The sequence below is a fragment of the Drosophila novamexicana genome, unplaced genomic scaffold, assembly GCF_003285875.2.
Source record: "Drosophila novamexicana strain 15010-1031.04,08,12 unplaced genomic scaffold, DnovRS2.1 tig00000024-arrow-pilon, whole genome shotgun sequence".
Lineage (NCBI taxonomy): Eukaryota > Metazoa > Arthropoda > Insecta > Diptera > Drosophilidae > Drosophila > Drosophila novamexicana.
This window is the reverse complement of record NW_020824768.1, coordinates 436,127-461,477: the sequence shown is the minus strand read 5'-3', so window position 1 is coordinate 461,477 and position 25,351 is coordinate 436,127. Positions and strand designations below refer to the sequence as shown.

The following is a 25,351-nucleotide window of genomic DNA, read 5'->3' as shown; positions in this document are numbered from 1 at the left end:
ATATTTATAATACCCTCCAGAAAAAGAAAACCAGCAAAATGTTGCCATAAACAGCGCTTAAATGCAACAGTCAGCAGGAGCAGCGGTAGTTGGAGCAGGAGCAGGAGCAGGAGCAGCTGGTCCTGCCTCTGGCTGAGGTCCTGGCTGGCTCGCCACTTGACTGCGAAAAGGCGCAATGATAAAATATTTGCGCCGCCAAGTAAATTGTTGGCTGAAACTTGGCTGGCAAAAAAAAAAACAAGTAAGAGTTTCTAGTCGGGAGCTCCCGAATAGGGAATACCCTGAACCCTCTTCTTCCAACATCAAATGCATATTATTACTATCTAGAAGCTATATGTCAAGTTTGGTGACTCTAGCTCTTATTATTTACCAAATTTGGCCAAAAATCAGGATATCGATTTTTATCGATTGCTTGGAAACGGAGTAAGTTATCGATTATCGGAAACAAAGTCGATCTGCGCGGGAACTAGGAGCATCTACATCTAAAATTTCAAGTCTCTAGCTCTTACAGGTTCTGAGATCCTTGCGTTCATACATACGGACGGACGGACGGACGGACTTGGCTAGATCGACTCGGCTTTTGATGCTGATCAAGAATATATATACTTGTTGGGATCGGAGATGCTTCCTTCTGCCTGTTACATACATTTGGATTTTGCACAAATACAATATACCCTTATACCCTTATACTTAAATGGGTTCAGGGTATAAAAACTGAAGAAAGACCGAAGTGTGGTTGTTGCTGCTGTTGTTTTGGCCATGTTGTTGTTTTGGCCATGTTGTTGTTTTGCTGTTGCGGCCAAAGTTGAGTGGCAACAACAGCTCCGCCCCTGCCCAGCGCTGCCGTCGTCAAAAGGAAGTTGAAAAAAAAAAAAAAAACGTTGAAAAATAAAAATGCAAAATGCCCAGTAAGACGTATTTATCAACATAATTACATTTTTTAATGGCTTTTTAAACCGCAAAATGGCCAAAGCCGCCAACTGAGATAAAAGTAGAGCATAAAACTAGCAGATATAGTGGCAAGTCGCTTTATCAGCAGCTTTGTTGTTGCCGCCTTGCCGCGTCTTGGCCAGCTTGGGCAGCCCATGGAAAATGTTTGAAAAGTGCCAACGTTAACTCAATTAGCCGTTTCAGCGAATTGCCATAGTTTGTTGCCCCGACTGATAACTGTAAAGGCTAGCTAATAAGGACATATGCATGTGCAATGTGTTTGTAGGAAGCTGGTTCGAACCCGTCATGCCTAGTCTAGCCCTAGTCAGGCCTGATCCCCAATTCATTAATGCAATATTCTATTTAAAAATATGCTTTTTGTAATTTTGTAAAAACTGCCAACCGGGTTTGAACCTGGTCGACTCGAGCCCAAAATTCTTATCAATTTTCTGTTCAACATGAATCAAAGCAATTGTCCAAAAGTCAGACAACGCGAAAATCAAACCAAATATACTCTATTTCTTCAAAAAGGCTTGGTTTATAAATAATATTAATATTAATAAAAATAAAAACCTTTTCTGTTTATTCAGAAACAAAGCATTAATAACTTTGGCCCCAAACAATGCATTTATCTAACCCTATAAAATTAAGACAAATGTTTGTCAGACAATTAATTTCGCCCGCATTTTGTATATGAAAACATTTACGGCTTGCAATGTTTTCAGTACAATGGGGCATTTGTTTAAAACAAATATGAACTTTTTTAAATTTTGAATAACAATTTGCATATAATATATGAAAAAAACTAAGGTTTGAACCAGAAACTTGGTTCTAACTAGCGGAAAGCTAGCTAGGCAATTGCTTCACGCTGTGAACAGAACCAGCAACTACTTTTATGTTGGTTTGGAATCCTTAAAAAGTTTATACTATTTTCAATATCAAGCTCAACACACAAGACATTATACCCGCTAGATGTCTGAAGTACGGGGTATTTAAACAAAGGCGCAAAGTGCAAGACAGGGAAATACCCAGACAATGCATTGTATCTATAGGCAACAAGTGTGGCACGCACTTACTCTGCATAAAAACGAGTATATTGTAATTTTTTGAAGCTTTTGCAACTCATGCAGCCAAGGCAACAGCACAATAACATATTTGGAGAGAGTGCAAGGGAGAGAGAGAGAGACAGAGATAAGGCAAATTGGCATGAACAAAAAGACTTAAGAGATAGTGGAATTATATTTAAAGTATTACTCAATAATATTATGGCAAATGCTTTTATTTATAGGAAGGGTTATCCAAGCAAGAGAGGGAATCGGGCATCAGCAAGAGAGCAGGAGAGAGAGCGTGCGGCATATATAAAAGGAGAGAAGGAGATAGAGAGAAAGAGAGAGCTGTCGAATTGCTGATCGCGCAGATTGTAAACAGAACATCGAATTGACAGAATTCAGTCGTTGTTTGTCATTTCGAGAGAACGGTTCTCATTTTGTTGCGCCGAAAAACCGCAAAGCTTGCGCTTGCGAAACGGGTTTACTTATTTTCGTCAGCCCAGGGCGCACACACACACACGTCACATGCATATAAGCACATGCACATGTGACGTCACGAATACATTCCCATTGGCTACTCGAAGCTTTTTCGAATGGCGTTTAGTTTGGCGCGCAACTGTGTAAAATGCGAAGAATCGATAACACGCTGCTTTTCGCACTGTGCGCGCTTCTCGTATCGATAGCACAGTTTGATCGATCGCTGGCCTTTGGCGCCTCGCGTCTGCAGGCGTTCAAGCAGCGACTGCGCAGTCGACGTCACGTGGCCACGCCCCACACTCTGAACACCGATGAGTACCTCAGCTACGATGGCATGTTGGCCTATTTGGAGGAGCTGAGCGGCGCCTTCAGCCAGCGCGTGCTGCTGCAAGATGTGGGCGTCACCTATGAGAATCGCACGCTGAAGACCATAACGATCACCAACGGGGATGGACGCACCGGCAAGAAGGCAATCTTTGTGGCGGCCGGCGCACATGCGCGGGAGTGGCTGACGCCGGTGGCTGCCTTGTATGCCGTGGAGCAGCTGGTGGTTAACTATGAGCTGCACGCACACCTGCTGAAGGACTACGATTGGACCATATTGCCGCTGGTTAATCCGGACGGTTACACCTATTCCCGCACCGTAGACAAATGGTGGCGGAATACACGTTCGCCGAACGGTGGCAATTGCTTCGGCACGAACATCAATCGCAATTACGATATTGGCTGGCAGCAAGGCTATGAGGAGCTCACCGATCCCTGTCACGATCACTATGCCGGCAGCGAGCCCTTCTCGGAGCCAGAGGCGCGAGCCGTGCGCGATATAATGCTCGATCTGGTTCAATCCGGACGTGCTGTCATGTTCATATCATTGCACTCCCATCACACAAGTGTGTTCTATCCCTGGGTCTACAAGGAGTAGGTCTATTTGCCTATAACTCTCTCCTCGGCTTATCTCAATCTTATATCTGTCTTTCAGCTCGCCGGCGGACAATGCCCAGGAACTACGTGAGGTGGCCAAGGTTGGCGCCGAGGCCATCCGCAAGGCGACGGGCACAGAGTTCACCTACGAACAGGTTGGCCTAACTGACGCATTCGGTGGCACCTGCCTGGACTATGCCTATTCCATTGGCTTCCCGCTCTCCTATGTGCTGGAATTGTCCGGCCAGCGTCGTGGCGACACCTTCGATTTCTGGCCACCCACGGCGCTGCTGAAGGAACTGGCAGATGAGTCGTGGGTGGGCATCAGTGCCATGGCCGAGAAGGCCATGGAATTCTATCCGCTGGACGGATCAAAGTCTGCAGCTAGTCACATTTCTTCTTCGTATAGTCTAGCCAATATCATGAAAATTCTATTGCTTTTAACAGCTATCTCGTTATGCTCTCGCTAGCACGAGTGCTGGGTAATGCTTTAATGCGAGGCAGTGTTGGTTAAGTAACTTATTTAAGTCCAATAAAACTTACGTACTATATTCAATCTTCACTCTAGTTTGCCTAGAGTTGTCTTGGCAAAGAAAAACCAAGCAAATAATCAAACTTTTTGCAATTATACGAATTTGTATATCTTTAAGTGTCTTAAAAGCGAATCAAAAATATTTATTCTAAGTTAGAAAATAAGTTGTGCTCTTAATTTTATTATTTTTTATTTAGAAATATATATGTCCATATGTACTTACTCATTCATATATGTTTCCACGGTTTCTTCAATTTTATCTGTTAGTTGGAGGCGAGATGGGTTTTCATATAAGCACATCACTAAAAAAATAAAAGAAGAAGAGAGTTGGTGAAAGAGCAAAACAAAGAAAAAAATATGATTAAAATGAGAAAAACATAAAAAAAAGTTACTGAGAGAAAGAGAAAGAGAGAAAGGTAAGAGAGAGCTATTTAAAAGACATTTAGAATAAGTACCTGTTTTTCAATAACCACACACTAAAATTGAAGGTGTCTCATTCACCAAAGCCATGGTCAATGTTTCCATCAATTTTTAAAGCGTCGCCTCCTTCGTAGATGAGGCCGCCGCCTCCTCGATAGCACAAGTCGCCGCTTCCTCCTACATAAGAGCTGCCGCCTCCTGCCGCCACTGTCGCTTTCTATGGTCCAGCTGCCTTTTCCTTTTTTTGCCAAGCTGCCGTCTCCTCCTATGTTGGAGCCGCATCCTCCTATGTAAGAGCTGCCGCCTCCTCCATAGTAAAGCTGCCGCTTACTCCATAGTAAAGCTGCCGTCTCCTCCTATGCTCAAGCTGCCGCCTCCTGTAGAGTCGAAGTCGCCGTGTCCTCCTATGTTGCAGCCGCTTCCTCCTATATTAGAGCCGCCGCCTCCTCTACTATAGAAGTGAAGTCTGTGCGACCTACTTGAATTCTTGAGAATCGCATAGAGGGGTGCTTGTAGAAAACCGTCTTATTTATATTTGCTGCATACATACATGCATACATGCATGCATACATACATACATACATACATACATACATACATACATACATACATACATACATACATACATACATACATACATACATACATACATACATATATACATACATACATACATACATACATACATACATACATACATACATACATACATACATATATAATTACATACATACATACATACATACATACATACATACATATATACATACATACATACATACATACATACATACATACATACATATATAATTACATACATACATACATACATACATACATACATACATACATACAAACATACATACATACAAACATCCTCTATTGTTGCCCCCAATGTTGAGCCGCTTCCGCATATACATGCATATGTACATGCATACAAAAATATATATGTGTATAAAAGGAAACGCTTTGCGGCGTTTATAAAATAATGTTTCACCTTAAACAAAGTCTGCTTATCCTCAAAATTGATATGGCATCGATAATCTTCACTTATTTAATAAACTATGTTTATATTAAATATCTGAACACTATCTACAGCTTAAAGTTAAGGCACTTTAATAGCTATTTTATTTTGAATTCACAGTTTGCGTCATTTATATCAATTTCTGAACAGTTGGCGCCTTAACCGAAATATCAGTTGTCTCGCATTTAAAAATAATTTTAAATCCGCAACAAAACGAGGTTGGATCTGCAGTTGCTCACGTGTCGGCACACACACACACACTCGTCCACAGACAATCGGACTCACTCGTATTACTCATACGCCGCGTTGTTCGCGTGCGGGCGGCTTGTTTGCGCTGGCTATCAACGTGACTTGGCCGCATCGAAGCTGAAACTCTGGGCGGTCTCTGGGTTTCTGGCTGTGCTATCGCTGGGATTGTCTGATACATTTCACATGCTGCAATTAACGCAACAAATTGCATTTTTAATATGCAGAAATTAATGTGGAAAATCTTCCTCTCTTTTTTTATCACTTCTCTCCTTCTTTTTTTGCCGTCGCACAGAGTTTTATTTATAACAGTCATTGTGAAAATTGAAAATGCACAATTAAAAGTACGTTTATGTGGCAGATATGTATATATGTATATATATATATAGATATCTATCTGTAGCTGTTTTTGTGTTCAGTTGCTGACCCTTTTGCCATTTAAAATAATATGATAAAATGCCATTACAAAGTCAAAGTTGCTGGCGCTCCGCCGGCTCCAGGAAGCAACTGTTAATTAGTTTTTTCGAGTGCAGCTCTCGGACTTGCCACGGCTCGGCTTTTGGCAGCTTGGCAGCTATCCATCCCCAGTGCAAATGTTTTAATTTCCGCACGAATGTCTCTAACGGAAATTACTTAAAAAAAAAAAACAAAGTTTACCCAATGCCAGCGATGACTCAATGCTGGATGCCCCCCGTCAACGTTAGTGTATTCGAAACAATTAACATACTCGTTTGTTCTCAATACGATTCATTTGTTGCCGAAAGAACAACACTCAGTACGTGCTAATCGCTGAATTAACGCACAAGTGTTCGGCCCGATTCCAGATGGGGGAGTGGAAGTGGGCGGGTCCGCTGCAGCGGGCGTAATTAGCCCGCAATCGATGATTAGATAAGCAGCTAATACTAGAGCCGGCGTCTATGCATTCCCGGATTAGTAGAACAGCCGGAGCCAGTTCATATTACGAAATGCTGCTGATCGCAATAGTCGTGTTTCTGCTGACGGCCGCCTTTCGCTTTCATCGGAGCCAGGGGGCGCGTCGTGCGGCGGTCGCCAATCTGCCCGGTCCCTACTGCCCGCCCGTCATCGGAGCTGTGCATCGCATGATCAAACTGAATCCCAAGAGTAGGTATTACCCGCAGTTGCTGTGACAGTGAAACTTTGATAACTCTAATTTGAAAAAAAAAAAACTAATAAAGTGCATTCAAAAGTTCTATAAACAAAACTTGGCAATAGCTAATATAATAATATAATAATAAAAAATTGTCGAAAAAATCGAATCAAAGATTGTCGCACATTTCCTATAAAAATTGAATAATCACTTATACTTAAACTTTTAATCTCCGTGGAACTAGAAAAAAATGCAGCTATGCATGGATCTAGAATAATTATTTATAGTTCCAGTTAGTCTTGTTTTTGAGACCTTCTTTGACTACAATAAACTTAAAGTTAGCAAAAGCTGAGCTCATTTTAATATAAGCTTGAATTTGAATTAGCCAAAGTAAATCTTTGGTCAGAGACTTGGAGAAACTGGTTCAAAGTAGATTTTGTAAACAATTTTTGCATAACTATATAAATTAACAAATTGTTCTAGAATTGTGCAGCTTCTAGTAGGATAATAATGTTATTGTTTTATGTGCAAGTCGAGTGATCTAGGTCAGAGTGCACGACTGGAAGGAAGTCTAACTAGTTAGCAAAAGTTCACACACAGAGGTTATCCAAAAATTGAAAATTTAGCAGATTTCAAGATTAGATTTCAATTAAATAAATTATTATAATTAATATTACTCGATTAATTATAAAAATTAACTCATATAATTTAACCTAAGAAAAACCAAGCTGAGATAAGTTAAGTATTTAATGTTCCTTCAATGAAGTCTTATCAGAATACCATTGATTACTGGACCTATTTATAAATGTTATCTCATTGCATTGTTGTTTTGCATGCCAATAAAAATTGTTTATAAACAAATAGTTGAAGCACTTATGAACCTTGTATTGTTATCGCAATCGTAGTAGCTGGTGCATGTATTTTATTACGGCTTTAATAATATTTATCTATATGATTTAGTTTAATCGTTTTGGCTTACCGCAGGTTTTATAAGGGAGTCGCGCAAGCAAGTGGAGAAACATGGAAATTTGCAGCGCGTCTGGATCCTTAATCGCCTGCTCATCACCAGCAGCGATACGGAGTTCAATGAGCAGCTGCTCTCCAGCCAGGAGCACCTGGTCAAGCATCAGCTGTACCAGCTGCTGGGCCAGTGGCTGGGCAATGGACTCCTGCTCAGCCATGGCAGAGTGTGGCATCAGCGGCGCAAGATAATCACGCCCACCTTTCACTTTTCGATACTGGAGCAGTTCGTCGAGGTCTTTGACCAGCAGTCGAGCATCTGCATCCAACGTCTGCAGCAGCGAGCCGATGGCCAAACGTGCTTCGATGTCTATCCCTTCATCTGCCTGGCCGCCTTGGACATCATTGCGGAGACAGCGATGGGCACCAAGGTGAATGCCCAACTGGCAGAGAGCACGCCCTATGCCAATGCTGTGAACGAGTAAGTGTCGAGTACTTTTGGGAAATTGATGCACATTTAAAGAAATATATAGAGGCTTGATCGGATCTCGATTCGGATAACTGGTTCCATTCCAAGAGTTCCAAGAGACTACTTTCGTGGATTCGGTTCACTATTCGAACCAATATTTAATCAGTTTCGTACCTTTTTTTAAAGATCACAAATATTATATATTTTATTCGCATGAACCAATTCATACATAAGAATTTGTTAGGTTCTGATTCCGGGTTCGATTCAAAGTTAAAAAGATCCAGTTTCTGGCTCGAACCGGTTTAGTTTGAACCCGTTTCGCAGCCTTGCGTGCATCTTTACTTACCCTAAATTTATATTAGCCAACACACTCTGACTTTCTCAACAGATGCACTGCGCTGATGGCCTGGCGCTTCATGTCCATCTATCTGCAGAACGAGCTGCTCTTCACGCTGACACATCCACATCTGAAGTGGCGTCAAACGCAGCTCATACGCACCATGCACGAATTTACCATCGGGGTAATCGAGCAGCGTCGCCAGGCTCTGGAGCAGGCGCAGCAGCTGGGCGGCGGATCGCAGAGGAGCGAGGATGCGGTGGGCAGCAAGCGGCGTATGGCGCTGCTGGATGTGCTGCTGCAGGCCAGCGTGAATGGACGTCCGTTGAGGAACGAGGAGATACGCGAGGAGGTGGACACGTTCATGTTCGAGGGCCACGATACCACGACCAGCGCCATATCCTTTTGCCTGTGGTGCATCTCGCGGCATGCCGACGTTCAGGCCAAGCTGCTGGCCGAGATTTTGCAGGTGCTGGGCACGGATCGCAGCCGGGCGATCAATATGCGTGATCTGGGCGAGCTGAAGTACATGGAGTGCGTCATGAAGGAGTCGCTGCGTCAATTTCCCCCAGTGCCGCTGGTGGGACGCACGCTCCAAACGGACTTTAAGTACAGTAAGTAGGCGGTACCCAGAACTGGGATGACAAATGCTAAGAGAACACCTTTCGTTTACAGCACACTCGAAGGTGGGCGATGGTGTCATACCCGCTGGCTCAGAGGTGATCATGGGCATCATTGGCATGCACAATGATCCTGCCTATTTCCCGGAACCGTTGCGCTTCAAGCCGGAGCGCCACGAGAGCGGCGAACGTGCCGCGACCTTTGCCTTTGTGCCCTTCAGCGCCGGACCACGCAACTGCATTGGCCAGAAGTTTGCCCAGCTGGAGATGAAGATGCTGCTGGCCAAGATTGTGCGCGAGTTCGAACTGCTGCCCCTGGGTGAACCAGTGCAGCCGGTGGTCAACATTGTCCTGCGCTCCGACAACGGCTTCCAGCTGGGCATGCGCCGGCGCAACGTTGCCAGCGACAGCAAGCAATAAAAGTCTTATTTTTATTTATATAAATGTTATTAATATCAGTTAGTTATAAGCAAGGTTTTCAATCGAACCAGTTTGAAGTCGAAACCCTTGGATAGAGAATAGCGGTGGCTAAGCCTGAACCAAGGTTCGAACCCGAACCCGGGTTCAAAGATTTGGAAAATCAGATTTAAAAACCGCAGCTCAAGACAAGTCTTGATTAAATGAAAACAAATAGATTCTAAAATAGTTCTAGCTACTATGACCCTTGGTTTATACCTTTCTACATCTATAGCGAGGGCTCCCAATCCAAGTTTTTTTGTGCTCATCTAGGAAGGACTGCAGGCAATTAGAGTATTTTGATAAGCACAAATAGAGTCCAAGGTTTGATTATAAATTTGACTCCTAGACTATTCAATCGTCGTAGTTTCTATTGCCTGACGCGGCTGCAGCGCCAGTTGAAAGCCGTTGCGCGAGCCGAGCGCCAGTCGCAGATTCGGACGCACTGCATCGCCGTAGGGCAGCAGCTCGAACTGCAGCAGCAGCGGCGCCAGCAGTGCCTTCAGCAGGCTTAGGCTCAGCTCCTGAGCCGGACAGTTGCGCGGACCCAGGCCAAAGCTGAGCAGTTGCGGTGGCTGGGCCAGGAAGCGCTCCGGCTGGAAAAGATGCGTCTGATTGCCATATTGCGGCTCACAACGCTGCAGCTCGTAGAGATTTATGTAAACCTCTGCGCCGGCGGGCAGCGCGCCATTTCCCACCAAGGAGTGAGCTGTGAATGCAATCAAATGTGGCATAAATGTGAAGCTCCTCAGAAATTCCTGCATTGACATACTGTAGTTGAAATCCTGGCTTAGCTGTCGCCCCACAATCAGCTGTGGCGGTTGCAGGCGCAAGCTCTCCCTAAGCACCGCATCCAAGTAGGGCAATCTCTGCAGTTGCCAGTCCTCTGAGCTGCGTGCATTGCGCAGCTCCTCCAGACAACGTTGCTGCACGGCCGGATGACGCGCAATCAGCACCAAGGTAAAGCAGAGCGTCGTGCTGCACAGCAGATAGCCCAGGTAGTTGCAGGTGTTCAGCTCGGCGCACAGCTCCGCGTCGGTCAACTTGTCGCCTGACAGCAGCACCTCGAGCAGCGTTTGGTGCTCCAGTTTTGGTGCTGGCTCAATCCGATCTATTGTTATGCCCTCGCTCTTCATCTGACTCCGGATCAGCTGCTGTTGTCTCCACTTTCCCAACATCTGTTTATTCCCATCGTTTAGGAGTCGGATGAGGCGTTGCTGGCGTCGTCGCAACAGCGGAGATGCCAGCCAAAAGGTAAAGCGGTTGGCTGATTTTATGCTCAAGAAACGCTTGCGATAGATTTCTATGAGGCTGATATTATTGTAAAATATATGTGAGATAATTTAGCAGATAAACAGTCTAAAAAACAGTTTTGAATCGAACCGGTTCGAATCCAGAATTTTGCTTGTCACACTTTTTACCATGACCACACTTTAAGCTTCACCAAAATAAATAACTTTGCATTTATCTAACCTATTTTTGGTAGAGATAAAATCTAGCCCGCATCTTGTATATGAAAATAGGCAGGGCTAGCTATATTTTCAGCACAAAGGGCATTTATAAAATAAATATTGAATTGTTTTATACCAAATTGCAGATATGTGAGAATAGTCAAACTCGTAAATGCTGAGCCTAATGAAAAATATCTTGAACAACAGAATATGTAGCCAACTCATTTTTCAACCGATTCTTCTTATGAAGCTATATAATATAGTATTGCTATCCCGATTAGAACTTTACATATATAAGCAGCATAGTTTAAATAATATTTGCTGGAGTTGGCCATAATATTTTCAAGACATTCAAACTGAGAGACAAGTTTGCCTAGAAACAGACAGACGAACGGACGGAAACACGGACATGGCTATATCAGACTTTTTGGGCTTGCAGATATCTTCATCTAAGCGTTACACATTTCATGACAGAATTATAATAACTTCTCCAAGGGCATCAAAAGCCTAGATTGGAAACAATTTTGAATTGGTTGATGCGAAGAACCAGGTTCACGAATGATAGACAAATGCTCGGCCCTGGCTTGCGCCATGAACTTAACTGATAAGTTATTCTATTATTAAAATTAGTTTAATTATTGTTAATATTATTATTATTATTATAATTATTATTAAATTTGTTAGATTATAAAGTTAAATATAATCGCGTACTCACTCAGTAAATGCCTGTTTGTATTGCTCGCTTGGTTGCATGCCGCAGCTTGTGGCCAGCATCAGGTCCAACACGTTGCCAGACACGGCCTGCCACACATCAAAGAGCTGGCGAGTTGCCGCATATGCCTCCAGCTGTTGACAGAGTTGCAATGCCTGCTGCTGAAACAGTTTCGTAAGCTGCAACAGGTTGTCTGGGCTGGAGAGAGCGGCCAGTTGCTGATGTCGCTGTGGCCAGTGCTCCGGCTGGCACATGAGCACACCTTCGCCCAGCCAGTCGCTCATCAGCTCATGGCCCGTGTCCAGGTGCGACTGACTGTGCAACAGCTGCTGCGCCAGCTCCCAGTCAGCGACTGGTATGAAAAGTCTGTGAAAAACCCAACAACGACTGAGTGCTCCATACTTGGCCAGGTAGTCGGCGCTGCGCTGAAAGAAATCTGTTGAAATAACAACCTTAGACTTGGCTTCAGCTAAAAATCTCTACGCACTGTTTGGTGTCAGCAGCACAATCTTGTGCATGGCGCCCATTAGGGGCCAGGTGAAGGGTCCCTTCAGATTCACCACGAAGCCGCGCTGGCGACGCTGGCGAAAATAATTAAAGGCTGACGCCAGGCAGAAACACACAAAAATGCTGGCCAAGATCATGTTGTGTACTGCGAACGCAAATGGCAAATGCAAGTGCGATAGACTCTCCATGATTAGAACCGGTTTATGGCTCAACTCGATGGGGGACATCAGCTATCTCAAGTGTTTTACGATTCGATAACTTTTATCGCTGCCGATCAACTTTCTGCGAGCTCATTTGCATCGTTTAACTTGTTCAAACTATTTCTATTTATAATTGTCTTCAATTGCACTTAATACATTATTCATTATTCAACAATTAAATTAATTTAATTTATAGTTATTAGGGTTTCTTTCTTTAGGTATCTTTCTCTTTGATTTCCATGTGGAATTTCTTTTAAATCATGCTCGTTAGCAGGATTCATTTGACATTTAAATTTAAAATATTAATACACAAATATCTAAATATATAAATAAATATTTAGATAATTTTTGATGAAAGAACTTAGTTTAGATTTGTTAACTATTTTTTGTATGTGATATTATTCTGTGACATTTTCTAATATTTCCCTTTTCCCTTATTATGTTTGAAATATATGAATTCAGCTTTTTAAATAAATTTGTCTTTGTTCTGGCTAACATATCTATCAGGTAATATTTAAGATTTTAACTTTCATTAGATGTAAATAAAATTTCCAATGTTGCTTTGGGTTTTGTTTCAGTCAGTTACGTTCCACAAAATGTTGCTGGCAACATGTTTGCTAGCAACTTATCCAATTGCTGGCAACATTTTGATTTCAAATTAATTGAACAGTCATACTTAATGGTAAAAAGCAGATATAATACCTAAGTTGTTTTTGCAAAATAGTTTAATGCCTGAACAAAATCTGTAGAGTAATCTAAATTAATGAACATATAAAGTCAGCAAGAAATCAATTTGGCATATCTATAAAGACTTTGGGAATATGTAGAAATGCTGCTCGAAGGTATTGCAATACATTTACATTGCATAGATAATATTTTGATTGGCCAGAACAATAGAAGATGCAATTGCATTAGCTGCAGATACAGATACAGCTACAAATATGTACATTTGGATTGGTAGCAAATCTCACATTGATAAAATATTTAAACACTTAACTAACATTTATTGCTGCCGCTACAGTTTGCTGCAAGCAAAATCATTTCACAACTATTAGAAGTAAGCCCAGCAATTTGGGGCTGGCCAAGAGTTTTGGCCACATGGCCAAGGGGTAGGCACAGGCCCAGGCCCAGGCCCGGTTTGGCCCCCAGCGGCATTATCAAATGGCAGCTGTTGCTGTTCAGAGCCAGAAATTTAAATCTTTTGCATTGTGGAAAGTTTTCTGTGTATATGTGTGTGTGCGAGTGTGTGTGTGTGTGTGGGTTGTCGGTCAACCCTTTCAAGAGTCCAACTGTCAAAAGTACATTTGCCTTGGTTACGCCACAGAAATATCCTCGAAGCATGTAATGACAATATCAGCTGCACAAGCGACCCTTCAGCTCGCTGCCCTGGACCAGGACCTGGCCGCGGGGGCTTTGGGGATTTGGCGAGGTTTGCGGCGCTGATGAAACTTTAATGGCAGAAACACGCACTCCCAGGCCAGGGCCATGTGTCCAAGCAATTTAAGCTAGCTTTCACAGCGCTTTCACAGCGCTTTCTCCTCGTGCACAATTTAATATCGTGTGAAATGTGATGCACATTCCAGTTGTCTAATGGCGGCTAATGAAGGCACTTTTATTGCGGTGTTCTGGGTTTGTTGAACCCCCAGGTTGATCATTGCTGTGCCCAGATACAAGCACAAATGTAAATTCATACGTCAATGTCAGGAGCAACCGAAAATGGCGCTGGCTCGCCTGCAAGCTCTGCACGTATGCAAATTAACAAAAACAGCAAAAAAAAAATAAAGAATGAAATAGAAAAACATTTTCCGGCAACGGCGACAATGAAAACCTAAGCGAACAGCAAAGCCAAAAGTCTGACCATTCTTATTGTTCTGCTTGCTTGTTGCAATGCGACTGTTGAGTGGCAAACGTAAAAAAGCAAATGCCAAATTCGTGGCATGCAACGCGGCGGGCAACGGGCTGCATCAAATCCCTTTCACAGAGGCCTGCCGAATATCAGAGTCGCATCGTGTTGCCTGGCGTAAAATTAAAAACAAAGACATAAAAACAATTTACATTTCCATTGTTTCCCTTTGCAAGCAGCACACATCAAGCAACACACAACAACAACTAGAGGAAAGTCAGTTGTGCTTTAAAAAACTGTGTGTAGCTACAAGTGCACAAAAAATGCACAGATACTAGACACATAGATACTCGCAGATACATATACGCTTATAAATTGCAAATGCAGTCGGTCAGCCGGCAAGTTAGAGACAGCAAAAGACACACGACGAGCGACAAAAAAACAAACTAGGGGTATTACCCACCCAAACAAATGGTGACGGATGACAACGAACTCTGTAGTTCGCTGCAATGACACTCGCTGACAGTTAAAAGCTATTTGCTTAAAGCTTCTTTAAAGCTCTACTTAAAGCTACACACACACTTAAAGCTCTTATATTCTTACTTTAATCAGTCATTGAGTGATAAATAGATCTTTGGTTTCTCAACGTTTCTGAGCTAAGAGCTTTAAAAATTGTTTAAAGCTTCGACAGTTATCCGTTTACCTTAAAGTCTAAGTCATCTATATGCATAAAAGCATGAGAAGCCGCCAGTTTCGCAGCTCTCTGGATGTAAAGCGATACGTATATAAGGCAACAGCAATTTTAATTGCAGTATAATTTTATAAAAAACTTAAAGCTTCCTTAAAGCTAAAACCCACATAACTGGAATTTGGCAGTTGCCAATTTTGGATGGATATCAAATTTAGCGCGCATTTTGCATATGAAAATGTTTACTACTACTTGCAATATTTTCAGTACAACGCGCAAAAAATTATATAAAAATATATATAATATATAAATTAAAATATTTCATCAAATTTAGAATAGATATGTCAAACCACGCTTTGAACTCTTACCTGGTTGCATGAACTGGGAAAGCTAGGCTCACGAGCCGAATATCAAGCCTGGAATAGATGATGCAATATCTGAAAAATTGAAAAAAATATTATGAAATGTGTAATTATGTCTGTGAAACTGTTATATATATGTGCAAGAAAATTTTCAGCTTGAGCGTAGGGCACTTACTTGTCGTCGTGGCTGGTGCTGTGCCCGGCTGTTGTTGCTGCTGCGGCTGCGGCTGCGGCTGGAGCTGTCGTTGGTGACAGGAAGCATTTTGCATGAAATGCCCATAAAAATGATATGCACATCAACGCTGTCTGATATCAATGGTGCGATAAGCGCGGAAAATTTGCTAACTTTGCAGTGCTCTAATTGAGTAGAAGTTCAGTTTGGGGACATGCACGATGGCTGCTCGGTTAATCAAGACAAATAGTAAGTCGTCGAGCTGACTGTTCTTGACTAACTACATTTTTGGCTAGACATTTAATTTGGTTGTGCGGCTAAAAGGTTGCCATCACTCACAGGCAGATGGGCTGGGGTTGCCACATCCATGCCAACGAACGCCCACATATGCCATTATGACATTGACTTTTGTCTCATTTTGGTATTTGCCGACGCCCACATATTAATTCCCAGTTGTCATATGTCAGACAGACCCTAATAATACAAGCTGATGCGTGCGTTATGATTACTGTCAGCGGCAGGCACTCAGACAGACTATGAATAAGCACTCATGGCACTCACTCACTCATCCGGCACTCATATCCTTGTGGGCGACTCAAGGTGCCCCGCAGCGCAACTGTGGCAACAACTTTGACTGCGCGACAATTTATCACAGCCAATTTAACCACTTAAGTGTGAAATACGTTGCCGGCGCAAAAATACACTATGCATATGCATGCCTTACATAAATATACACACACATGTATGCACATGTATACATGTATATGTATATAAAATATGTAAAGTCAAGCGCTGCGCGTCGTTTCACGTTCGCAGGCACTGTGCCAATGGCCTCCAGCGGCGTCCTGAATCCAACTGCAGATTGCCACAACGCTGACCACTCAATGCGTCAGCTTGTGTGTGTGTGTGTGTGTGTGTGTGTGTGGGTTGGGGTGTGCCGCTGTGTGTGTTGCTGTCTTTGTATTTCTGCTGTTGGCATTTATTTGTTTACAATCTGTTTGCGAAAAGCTGCCGCAAGGCTTAAAAATCTGCATTTGCATTTTAAGCGAAGCGCCACATTTGTCTGCCGCTGCCACGCCATTGTTGTGCGTGTGCTTGTGTGTGTGTTCGTGTGTGTGGCATTTGTATTAATTGAAAAAGACAGTTGCAATATACGCATTCACATATCTCACGGGCTTGGTTAGCCAAAAAACTATAACCAATTGATTTTTATGCAAATTGACAGCATTTAAGCGTTTATTTTGCGAATCCGCTTGCCAAAATAAATCGCAGGTTGAAACTAGTGAAGCACGCGGCGTATGCGTTATATTAAATGGAATTTTAATTCATTCATTATTTGGAAATTTTTGAAATATATTAAAAACTTGGTTATTTACCGAAACGCTTCTAGGGCATCAGACTGATAGTTAAGACAGATAGGAGGGGACAGTCGGATATGCATGACTGGAAGATACACTGCAACTAGCGCAGCGTGGAAGCTAGAGGCTCGAACTAACTTCTGCATTTTACGCTGCTTGTGCTTCATTTTCTTCTCTTTTCCCAGTAACATATACACAGCATGGCAAATTCAGACCTGAATATATAGCTTGGGTGCTTATAATCCGATCCTATTCAGGGCCCAAATATGTGTGTATACCAAAAAGCAAGGTTCTGCCTTGGAACACTTTGTTCTTTTTAGAGTAAAAGCAGATTTACGAAATGAGAAATATTCTTAATGGACGTAGGCTATACAAGAACCTACATACCAAATAAGGTGCAGCTAGGCTCTTATAATCTTCGATTTGTACTTAAATAATGTAATGGGAGAAGACAGAAATTGAAGATAATGAAAACCGACTCTGCATTTGATATACGAGCAAACATATTAGAACGTGAAGGTGCTTAGCCTTAAGAGTTTCCGAAATCGATGCGTTTAAACATACTTAACTAGATCGCATCGACTCTTCATCCTGGCCAGGAATATATGTACATTATGTGGTTAGAGATGCTGTCTTTTAAATAAAATCTGTAATTAACTATCAAGGATTGTGACTAAATCAAAGAGCTAAACGCCTAAACTAACTAGCCTAGCTTTACAAATAATCGACTCTGCATTTTATGGTGATTATGCCATTAGAAATTTGGAAATTCTATTCATAGAGATCTAGCTATGCTGCCAATATTCACCTGTCCGTTTAGTCAAGCCCCTGCCCTAGGACCTGAAGCATATGTGTACATATGTGTGTGGCCTGCTGACTGAAAAGCGCTTACCCTTAAAGTTTTTGGCCACTTCAATAGGCCAATGTAGTGTGCGTTGCTTTCATGAAATCGGCTTTCAGCAGTTCGCATATATAAAAGTGCAGAATCATGTTTTGTTTGACAAAATCCGTATAAATCTAAAGAGCAAATGCCGTAACAAGCAGCAGTCAGTTAACTGGCTCGCACATGAGCCGGATTTGTGCCAGCCGGGAATGAGGGGGAATGAGGAGGGTGCAGAAGAAGCAGCAGGTTGGGAATTGGTAGCCAAAGCTGCTAAATGGAATTAGCCGCAGTCAATGATGGCTCAGTCAGGTGGCCGCCGGCACGTGTTGCGCTCAAATACAATTTTCACACTCATTAAAAATTTGCATAATTACAGAAGGGAGCTGCCGCCATGGGAACGCCAACGCCAACACCAAAAAAAAAAATAAAACACCAAAAAAACGCTCCTCATTAGCGCATTGCGCATACGCCGCGTTGTGCCAGTCGCTTTGAAGTAGACAACACTTCGACGTGCGGCCAGTCGCCACTTGCCACTCGGCATTCGACACTCGACACGCCTAACCTGCTGGCAAAACGGCGGCCTTTTGTTAATTTATGTGGCACAAAGTAAATGAGCTTTTCATGACACTCAAGAGCCGCACGGCGCTAAGCGCGTCGCGAGTGTTAAATTATAAATGCATGGAAATTAAAAACAATTACATGAAATTACATTTTTGCGCCACAACATAAATATGTATATACACACATATATATGGAGTAAACAAATAAACTGCGCATAATGATGCTAATCCCTTAAGCCAAACCCGCCCCCCAACTAGCTGCGTGGGCGTTGATAGGGGGGGCGCGGCTCACATATAGCCACAAAAAGTGCTATCAATTTGCATTGCGTTTGGCTCATTAGCAGCGGCAAATTCGATGGACACTTTGGAATTTGTGTGTGCCTATCTCGCACATTAATAATATTTATAGTTATGCATATATTGTAGCAAAGTGCGAGGTGTGTTCTAAGAGTGAAAGAATTACATATATATAACATATGAATAACTTGGCGCTTGGCTAAAGCTCTTATCTTATTTTTAGAATTGATTAAAATGCTTTTATCAGCAGAGAGCTAAAATATTTTGAATTATTTATAAACACACTTAACTATATATTCATTTCTTTGAATCATATTATGTTTGTATCTGGAAAGTGCTCGAAATATTTTTGTGCTCTATTCGAAGCAGTCGTGGCCGAGCGGTTAAGGCGTCTGACTAGAAATCAGATTCCCTCTGGGAGCGTAGGTTCGAATCCTACCGGCTGCGATATCGATAAAAATTTATTTTACTTTTTAAGCATAAAACGTGTAAAACATTCGCAAGCTGATGTTTTTTTTAACAATTTTCCCAATTTATTCAAAATAACTGCCATATTTTTCCCATTTAATACTTTTGAAATATCCCTTGAAAGTTCTGTAGATATTCATTAAATTGGAACGAACGGCAAAAAATGAGTGGAGCATTTGACATTGTGCAAAATATTGCGGTTTGCCTTTGGTCGACAGACAGACAGAAAATTTAAGCTTGAATTACAGCTCATTTCGGGCAAGTAAAATATTTATATAATATATTTTCGTGCGCGTATTTTGCAATAATAATTAAATGTCAACAGTATTATATGGCAGCAGGGTAACCGCGCCAAGCAAACAGTTGCCAATGCAATAAGAATGCAATTGACAGTTTATAAAAAGAAAAAATAATAATAATAAATAATTTGTATGAGCAAGAATGCTTTTTTGTGATTCCAAACACGGCATGAATAACAACATTAAATATTTTGCTAAGACCCAAACGCAAATTGTTCAAATTTAATATGGTCGAATACCTTAACAAAACAAATATTTAAAGTCTGAGTCTCTGAAACTTGTGCTATTCAAAATCATTTTGCGTACAATGACAAACATTTAAATAACACAATGGCCGCTATTTTATTTAAGTATCCGATCAATCGAGTAGATTTCCGTTTCCCGCAGCCAAACTTTCCACCTATTATCAAAATCGCAGACGTCGCTAGAGAAATTTGCTGCGTCGCTAAGCCGAAAGTCCAACAAGAAAAATCACTTTTCGAGATTCGCCGTGGGGTTGGGGCTTGGAAAGGAAGTTCAGACAAGTTGAGTGGAGATTTGCTTTCGATTTTCGAATGATTTTCGTTTAATATGCCAAACACAATTTTACTTTTTATTCAATATGCAAAGGATACACGTCAATTTGCTGTTTGTTTTTCTATGATTTCTCTTCCTTTTTTTTTGTAACTTTTTAATCTCATCTTAAAGCCAAGATCTGGCCGAGATGCCGGCGCTCACATGCTGGACTGGGGCAAATGGCATTAACATTAACTTCTTGCTAGTGCGAACATAAAAGATGTTGTGGCTAGATTTATGTTGGCAGTTTTACAGTTATTTTAAGCACTACCTAAAGACGGTATTCCGCGCACAACCAACACACACACACACACACACCCAAACAGGCAAGGAGAGAAACAAACAAACGGTTCAACAAGCAAAGTAACAGCTACTTAAGCGAACGCCGGGCAAACTTTTGCAACTATTAAAGTATTAAGTAGATGTGCATCAAGAAGCTGCTGCTGCTGCTGATGCAGCAGCAACACGACACCAACTCTCTACATAACTGTAAATGCATTTCTTCAACAACAACAGCAACAACAACAACAACAACAACATCGGCAACAACAATGGCAACAACATGTTGTTGCAATGGAAACTTTTGCCCATTGGCCAGGCTTGTGCCTGGTCTAGTCCTACTTATGCGTCATACTTAACACTTTTTGTTGTTCTGGCTAAAATGAAAGCTGGCTTAAGTGTATAATAAGTGGTATATTTATGAGAAGAATTGTGTGCCAGCCAGAGCTGACACCTATGCTACGGAAATAGAGAGAGAGAGAGCTATGCCGAATTTACATTGTTTTAAAATATTTTATCTCAGGCTTAGAATTTAGATCTTTGAAACATTTAAGAGAGAAGAGAGAAAGACGAATAAATGATGCATACATAAATACATTAAAGTGCATATATGTATATAAATGCATACACCGATACATGCATACAAACATGCTGCATGCAAACATGGAGATGCATAAGTATGTATATACATTCATACTATCATACTTGCAAGCACATAACAGTTCACTTGATATCAAAGCATGAAGAGCTGCAAAGCCTACTTGAATTTATGAGAATCGAGTAGTACGACACTGTTTAAGAATACTATTTAATTAATTTGCAGCGAGGTGGAAAGTTAACTTAGGCCATGTTTGCAATAAAGGAACAGAAATGCATACATGCAAACATGCGTACATACAAGCATGCATACATGCATATATGGAAACATGCATACATTGATGCATGCATGCACAAATTAAGTTATATACATACACAAAGTATAACTTTGATATAATTAATATATTGTCAATCATTTTATAAATGGCCTAATCCATGTGGTACAAGATCGTCTGGTACAAAAAAGAGTACTAAGAAATCGGTGTGTTTGGAATAGGATACCATACATATTTAACATGTATAACCAATGGCTCAGTTTTTATCTAAAAGTTTTAAATATTACTTTTTCGCTTATTTCAGCAGATCAATTATAAGCTTTGAATAACATTTAACATCTATAGGTTTGAAAATTTTATGATATCTCTGCTTATTCCGAACGATCCCAGAATATTTGGCAGCACGATAAAAACAAACAGACAGCACAGATAGTGGGCGAGCTGCCGCCTTGTTTTTTGTTTGATATATGCGTTCGTCTCAGCTTTAAATCAATGTTGACAAACTTTTATTGGATAAGTTTGTTTAACGACAGGCAAAAGAACAGAAACGCAAAACGCAGGTAAAAGTTGAGAGTTGCTTCATTTTGTTTTTTTTTTTTTATATTTTATTCTTTTTGCGTACTTTGTTGAAAAATCAAATTGAGCAAAAGTTGAACTTACAAAAAACTTTTGTGCGCGTATAAAAAAAAAAAAAGCGAAAATAAAGGGGTGGCAGCTACGTAATTTGATTTGTGCGCAAAGTGCGCGCAATTGATTAGCCATTCTGCGAGTTCATGAGTACCCAAACAGGTACTCACACTCACACCCACTATCGCATTCACACTAACTCTGGCACTCACTTATGATTGGCTTTTCACCTTTTGGCGGCCGGCAGCCAGCTGCTGCTTGGCTTCCGTATCTTCGAGCCGGCAAAGTTTGCTTGAAAATTTGTTTGCGATTTGCGGTGGCAACGACAACAACTGTTGCACTGTTGCAACTAGGTGAGCTCACTTTGTGGCACAGACTCCAGCTGTTTAATATGCTATGAAATTTCATTACATTTTGAAAAGAGTTGGGCTTGCGGTTCGGCAGCCCGCCAGCTCGCCTGCTGCCTGTTGGCATTTGCGAGCTGCAGATAAGCGCATTAGCATAAGAATCTACACACACTTGTCGTGAGTGTGTGCCTGTGCCTGTGTGTGTGTGTGTTGTCTACTGTTGCCATTTAAGGAAATTTGTATAATAAACAGCTGCTCAGCTTCTACTCGCCAATATAGCTTTTAGTTTTAAGTGAGCTTTAATCTACTGCTGAGGTTTTCTTTATGTGCTTTTGAAAATAGATTTGGTTTTTGTTATTCAAGCCTTCAGCTTTACTTACTATATCCCTCTGCCTCAAGCGCTATATTCATGTTCATGAGATTCAATATGCTTTAAGTGAGCTTTAATGTGATTTAAAAGCTAATTCACTACAAATTTGAGCTTTTAGCTTAAACTGAGCTTTAATGGGCCTATAGAGATATAGTCATATTTTCTAATTACTTTTTTCAGTTTTAAGAGAGCTTTAATGTGCTTATACAGCTTATGAGCTTATAAAACCATTTATGAGAGCTTTAAGTTATTTTACAGTTGCAGCTAGACTAAGTTATTTGAGCTTTTAACTTGATGCCCTTTTGTAATTCTTCGAAAATGTGAGAGAAATAAATAAAAGTGTACTTACCCTTACCAATATTAATTCATAGCTGAGCTTTCATTTTCAGCCAGTGTCATTTATTATGCCCAAAATAAAACGACCACAGTGGCTAGCTTAAATCCTGGCATTGTCCGCAGGCGTTCAACGCGTCGCTTGTCGCTGCCGTTGGGGCTAACAAAATGAAAGCTTGTAACGCATTTAAAATGCAATAACCGGATTAGATTGTGTTGTTGCCATATCAGCATGTCCTTGCTGCTGCTGCTGCTGCTGCCGCTGTTGTAGTTGATGTTATTGTTGTTGTTGTTGCATGTTACTTTGGTATTTATAGAGTTTTAACGCAATCGCAATTTCAGTTGACATTGTTCGCTTTTGGCCATTGTCAGCGCAGTTGTCGCAGTCGCTGCTGGCCTGCCCTGTCGATAGCCGTCTGCAGGTATGCCAACTGGCCTCAGTCCACTTACTGAACATCCACTGTACTGTTGTGTACCATTGTGAATGTGTGTGCAATCTATCGCTGTCTACCTTATGAAAAATGCATTTGCCTGCTGTTACATGATGTGAACTGCAACCAGTTGCCCGAATAGCTTCATTTGGAATATTGCCATGTTAATGTTCACTTTTTCATTTTGGTCAATACAGATGAGCTCATGGACTTCTCATATGAATTTAAGAGTCGAAAATTAGCCTTTGAGCTTGTGATTTGCTATTGAAGATGCAAAGACATAATTTATCAAACAGAGAAATCATGAGCACAGTATTAAATGCTTAAAAGTATTTGTAAAATCTCGCCTTTTAGCTTAAATAAATATTAGCTAATACTTTCTGAGTGAAGTCTTTCAAATGCGTTTTAAAATTTCCCAGATTTGCTTAAAATCAATCAAACCCCATTGATTTTCTTGTTTTTTTTTTTTATTTATAGGAAGGCGCACAAGAAATCTCATAATTTTTCTGCCTCTTTTTGCTTTTTCCATCAATCACAATTTTGACACATGCAGCACCTGTGGCTGCGCTACAACAACCCACTGCCCCGCCCCCTTCCCACTTCCCACAAGAATAAAGAGAATGCCTTTTCTCTTATGCCTCATTGATGGCCATACAAATTAAAGAGAATGCAAATAAGTCAATTCCCGTTTCGAACATGAGATGAAATTAATGCGCTACAAAATAAATACGACAAGATAAATGTTTTCCCCTTTTTTTTGGGGGGGGTAACAAGATAAAGCGATGAAGAGGGTTGTCGGGGAGGGGGCAGGGTGGCTAATAAAAATACACGAGTCCTGTGCGCGCCCTGGCAGAGTGTGAAGAGCGCCTTTGGCAGTGACAGTGTGCAGATGTGTGTGCGTGTGTGTGCCACGTTTAGCATTTCAAAAGGCGTATTGTTTATTTTTTTTCTACTTTTTTTTTTTTTGGTTCCCTTCGCTTTTCTCTGTATTTTCGCATTCAATGTTATTTATCTGCGTTTTTATACGCACCCCCTGCTCAGCCCCTCGCCCTTGGCAGCCTTTGTAACCCAAGTTCACTTTCACAGTGCGCTTTTGTAGTTAACTTCTTTGTAGTTTTCGCTTACTTATTCATTTCTTTTCCACACACACACACGCACACACACATGGCTAGCTTGTTTTCTTTTTGCTTACAATGGAAATGAAACGCATTCTCTGTGTGCGTGTGAAGCTTGTCATGTGATAAACTTGGCTAGCAGGAGAATGTCACGTACGGCTACAACCTTTGCCACTTAAAGTTTTAAGTTCTTCGGCAGCGAAAAATATGTTTTAATTCCATAATCAGTTCCCCGGCACTTGGCCAAAAGCCGAAATCAATTCCCCATTGTTTGAGAGTCCAAAAAAAATCATAGCATACTTTGCTGCGCGACAAATGCTGGTCACGTACAATCCCTAGGAGGGACGATGGGAGGGGAATGTAGTACGTTGGGGCAGCTGTCGCTGTTTGGGTGCACTTAGCATTGCTACATAATTTCAGATGGCGTCGTTTTAAGAATTATGAATGCCACGTGACTTTTGCTGGGCAAATAAAAGCAAACCAGAAATGGGGTTGGAAATTGTAGCTGAACCGAAACATTACATTTTATGTTCAGACGAACCAACAAAAAAAGTTAAATAAAATTTATCATAATCCTTAACATGATTAATTCTGCAAAGTTTGAGCATAATTTTCCCAAAAAAGTAATATATATTTGTAATCAATGAGGGAAACTAAAAACAATAATTGTTCTTATTGTTGAAAAAAAAAGCGAAGCTGAAAATAACCTTAAAGCTGGGCTCAAGGCTAATTGTGAAATAGATTTAGTTCTAAGGAAATATACTTTTAATAAAATATATTCATATAGTTGGCGAGGTATTTTGAAATAATTTAAGGAATTATGTAGAATTTTTGACGAGACTAAAAATGAGAAAACTGAATACTAAGAGAACAAAGTAAAAACCTGGAGCCTCTTTCTCTTAAATTGAACTTGATGCCGTCAACTTTAAGGAATGTTATCTTCCATATGGAAAGTGTATTACATAAGTTCAGTCTGCTAACTAACCACTTAAACGAATCATTAAATCCCAGCAGAGCTGACGCTCAGCCTGGTTTGTAACTCAGCCAAGGGAATCTTTCGCATATAGCTTAAA

General features: G+C 41.2%; 3 protein-coding genes and 1 non-coding gene across 4 annotated transcripts; 3 read left to right on the top strand and 1 right to left on the bottom strand.

The window, feature by feature from the left end:
* Positions 1–2,406: 2,406 nt before the first annotated feature.
* LOC115771038 (carboxypeptidase B) lies at positions 2,407–4,116 on the top strand. Its single transcript, XM_030716574.1, has 2 exons — positions 2,407–3,374; positions 3,436–4,116. Exons 1-2 carry the CDS (start codon positions 2,605–2,607, stop codon positions 3,845–3,847), a joined length of 1,182 nt encoding a protein of 393 aa, XP_030572434.1. The 5' UTR covers positions 2,407–2,604; the 3' UTR covers positions 3,848–4,116.
* A 2,309-nt stretch (positions 4,117–6,425) lies between these two features.
* LOC115771176 (cytochrome P450 4d8) lies at positions 6,426–9,589 on the top strand. The gene is made up of 4 exons (XM_030716761.1): positions 6,426–6,721; positions 7,692–8,148; positions 8,525–9,087; positions 9,149–9,589. Exons 1-4 carry the CDS (start codon positions 6,517–6,519, stop codon positions 9,511–9,513), a joined length of 1,590 nt encoding a protein of 529 aa, XP_030572621.1. The 5' UTR covers positions 6,426–6,516; the 3' UTR covers positions 9,514–9,589.
* Positions 9,590–9,707: 118 nt separating this feature from the next.
* On the bottom strand, positions 9,708–12,356 carry LOC115771177 (probable cytochrome P450 316a1). Its single transcript, XM_030716762.1, has 4 exons — positions 12,200–12,356; positions 11,716–12,148; positions 10,322–10,860; positions 9,708–10,258 (listed from the first exon to the last, which is right to left on the bottom strand). The coding sequence occupies exons 1-4, from the start codon at positions 12,354–12,356 to the stop codon at positions 9,900–9,902; spliced, it is 1,488 nt and encodes a 495-aa protein (XP_030572622.1). The 3' UTR covers positions 9,708–9,899.
* A 6,591-nt stretch (positions 12,357–18,947) lies between these two features.
* Positions 18,948–19,029, top strand: Trnas-aga. The gene has a single exon. It is a non-coding gene; the product is annotated as a tRNA-Ser (tRNA).
* The last annotated feature ends 6,322 nt before the right edge of the window (positions 19,030–25,351 follow it).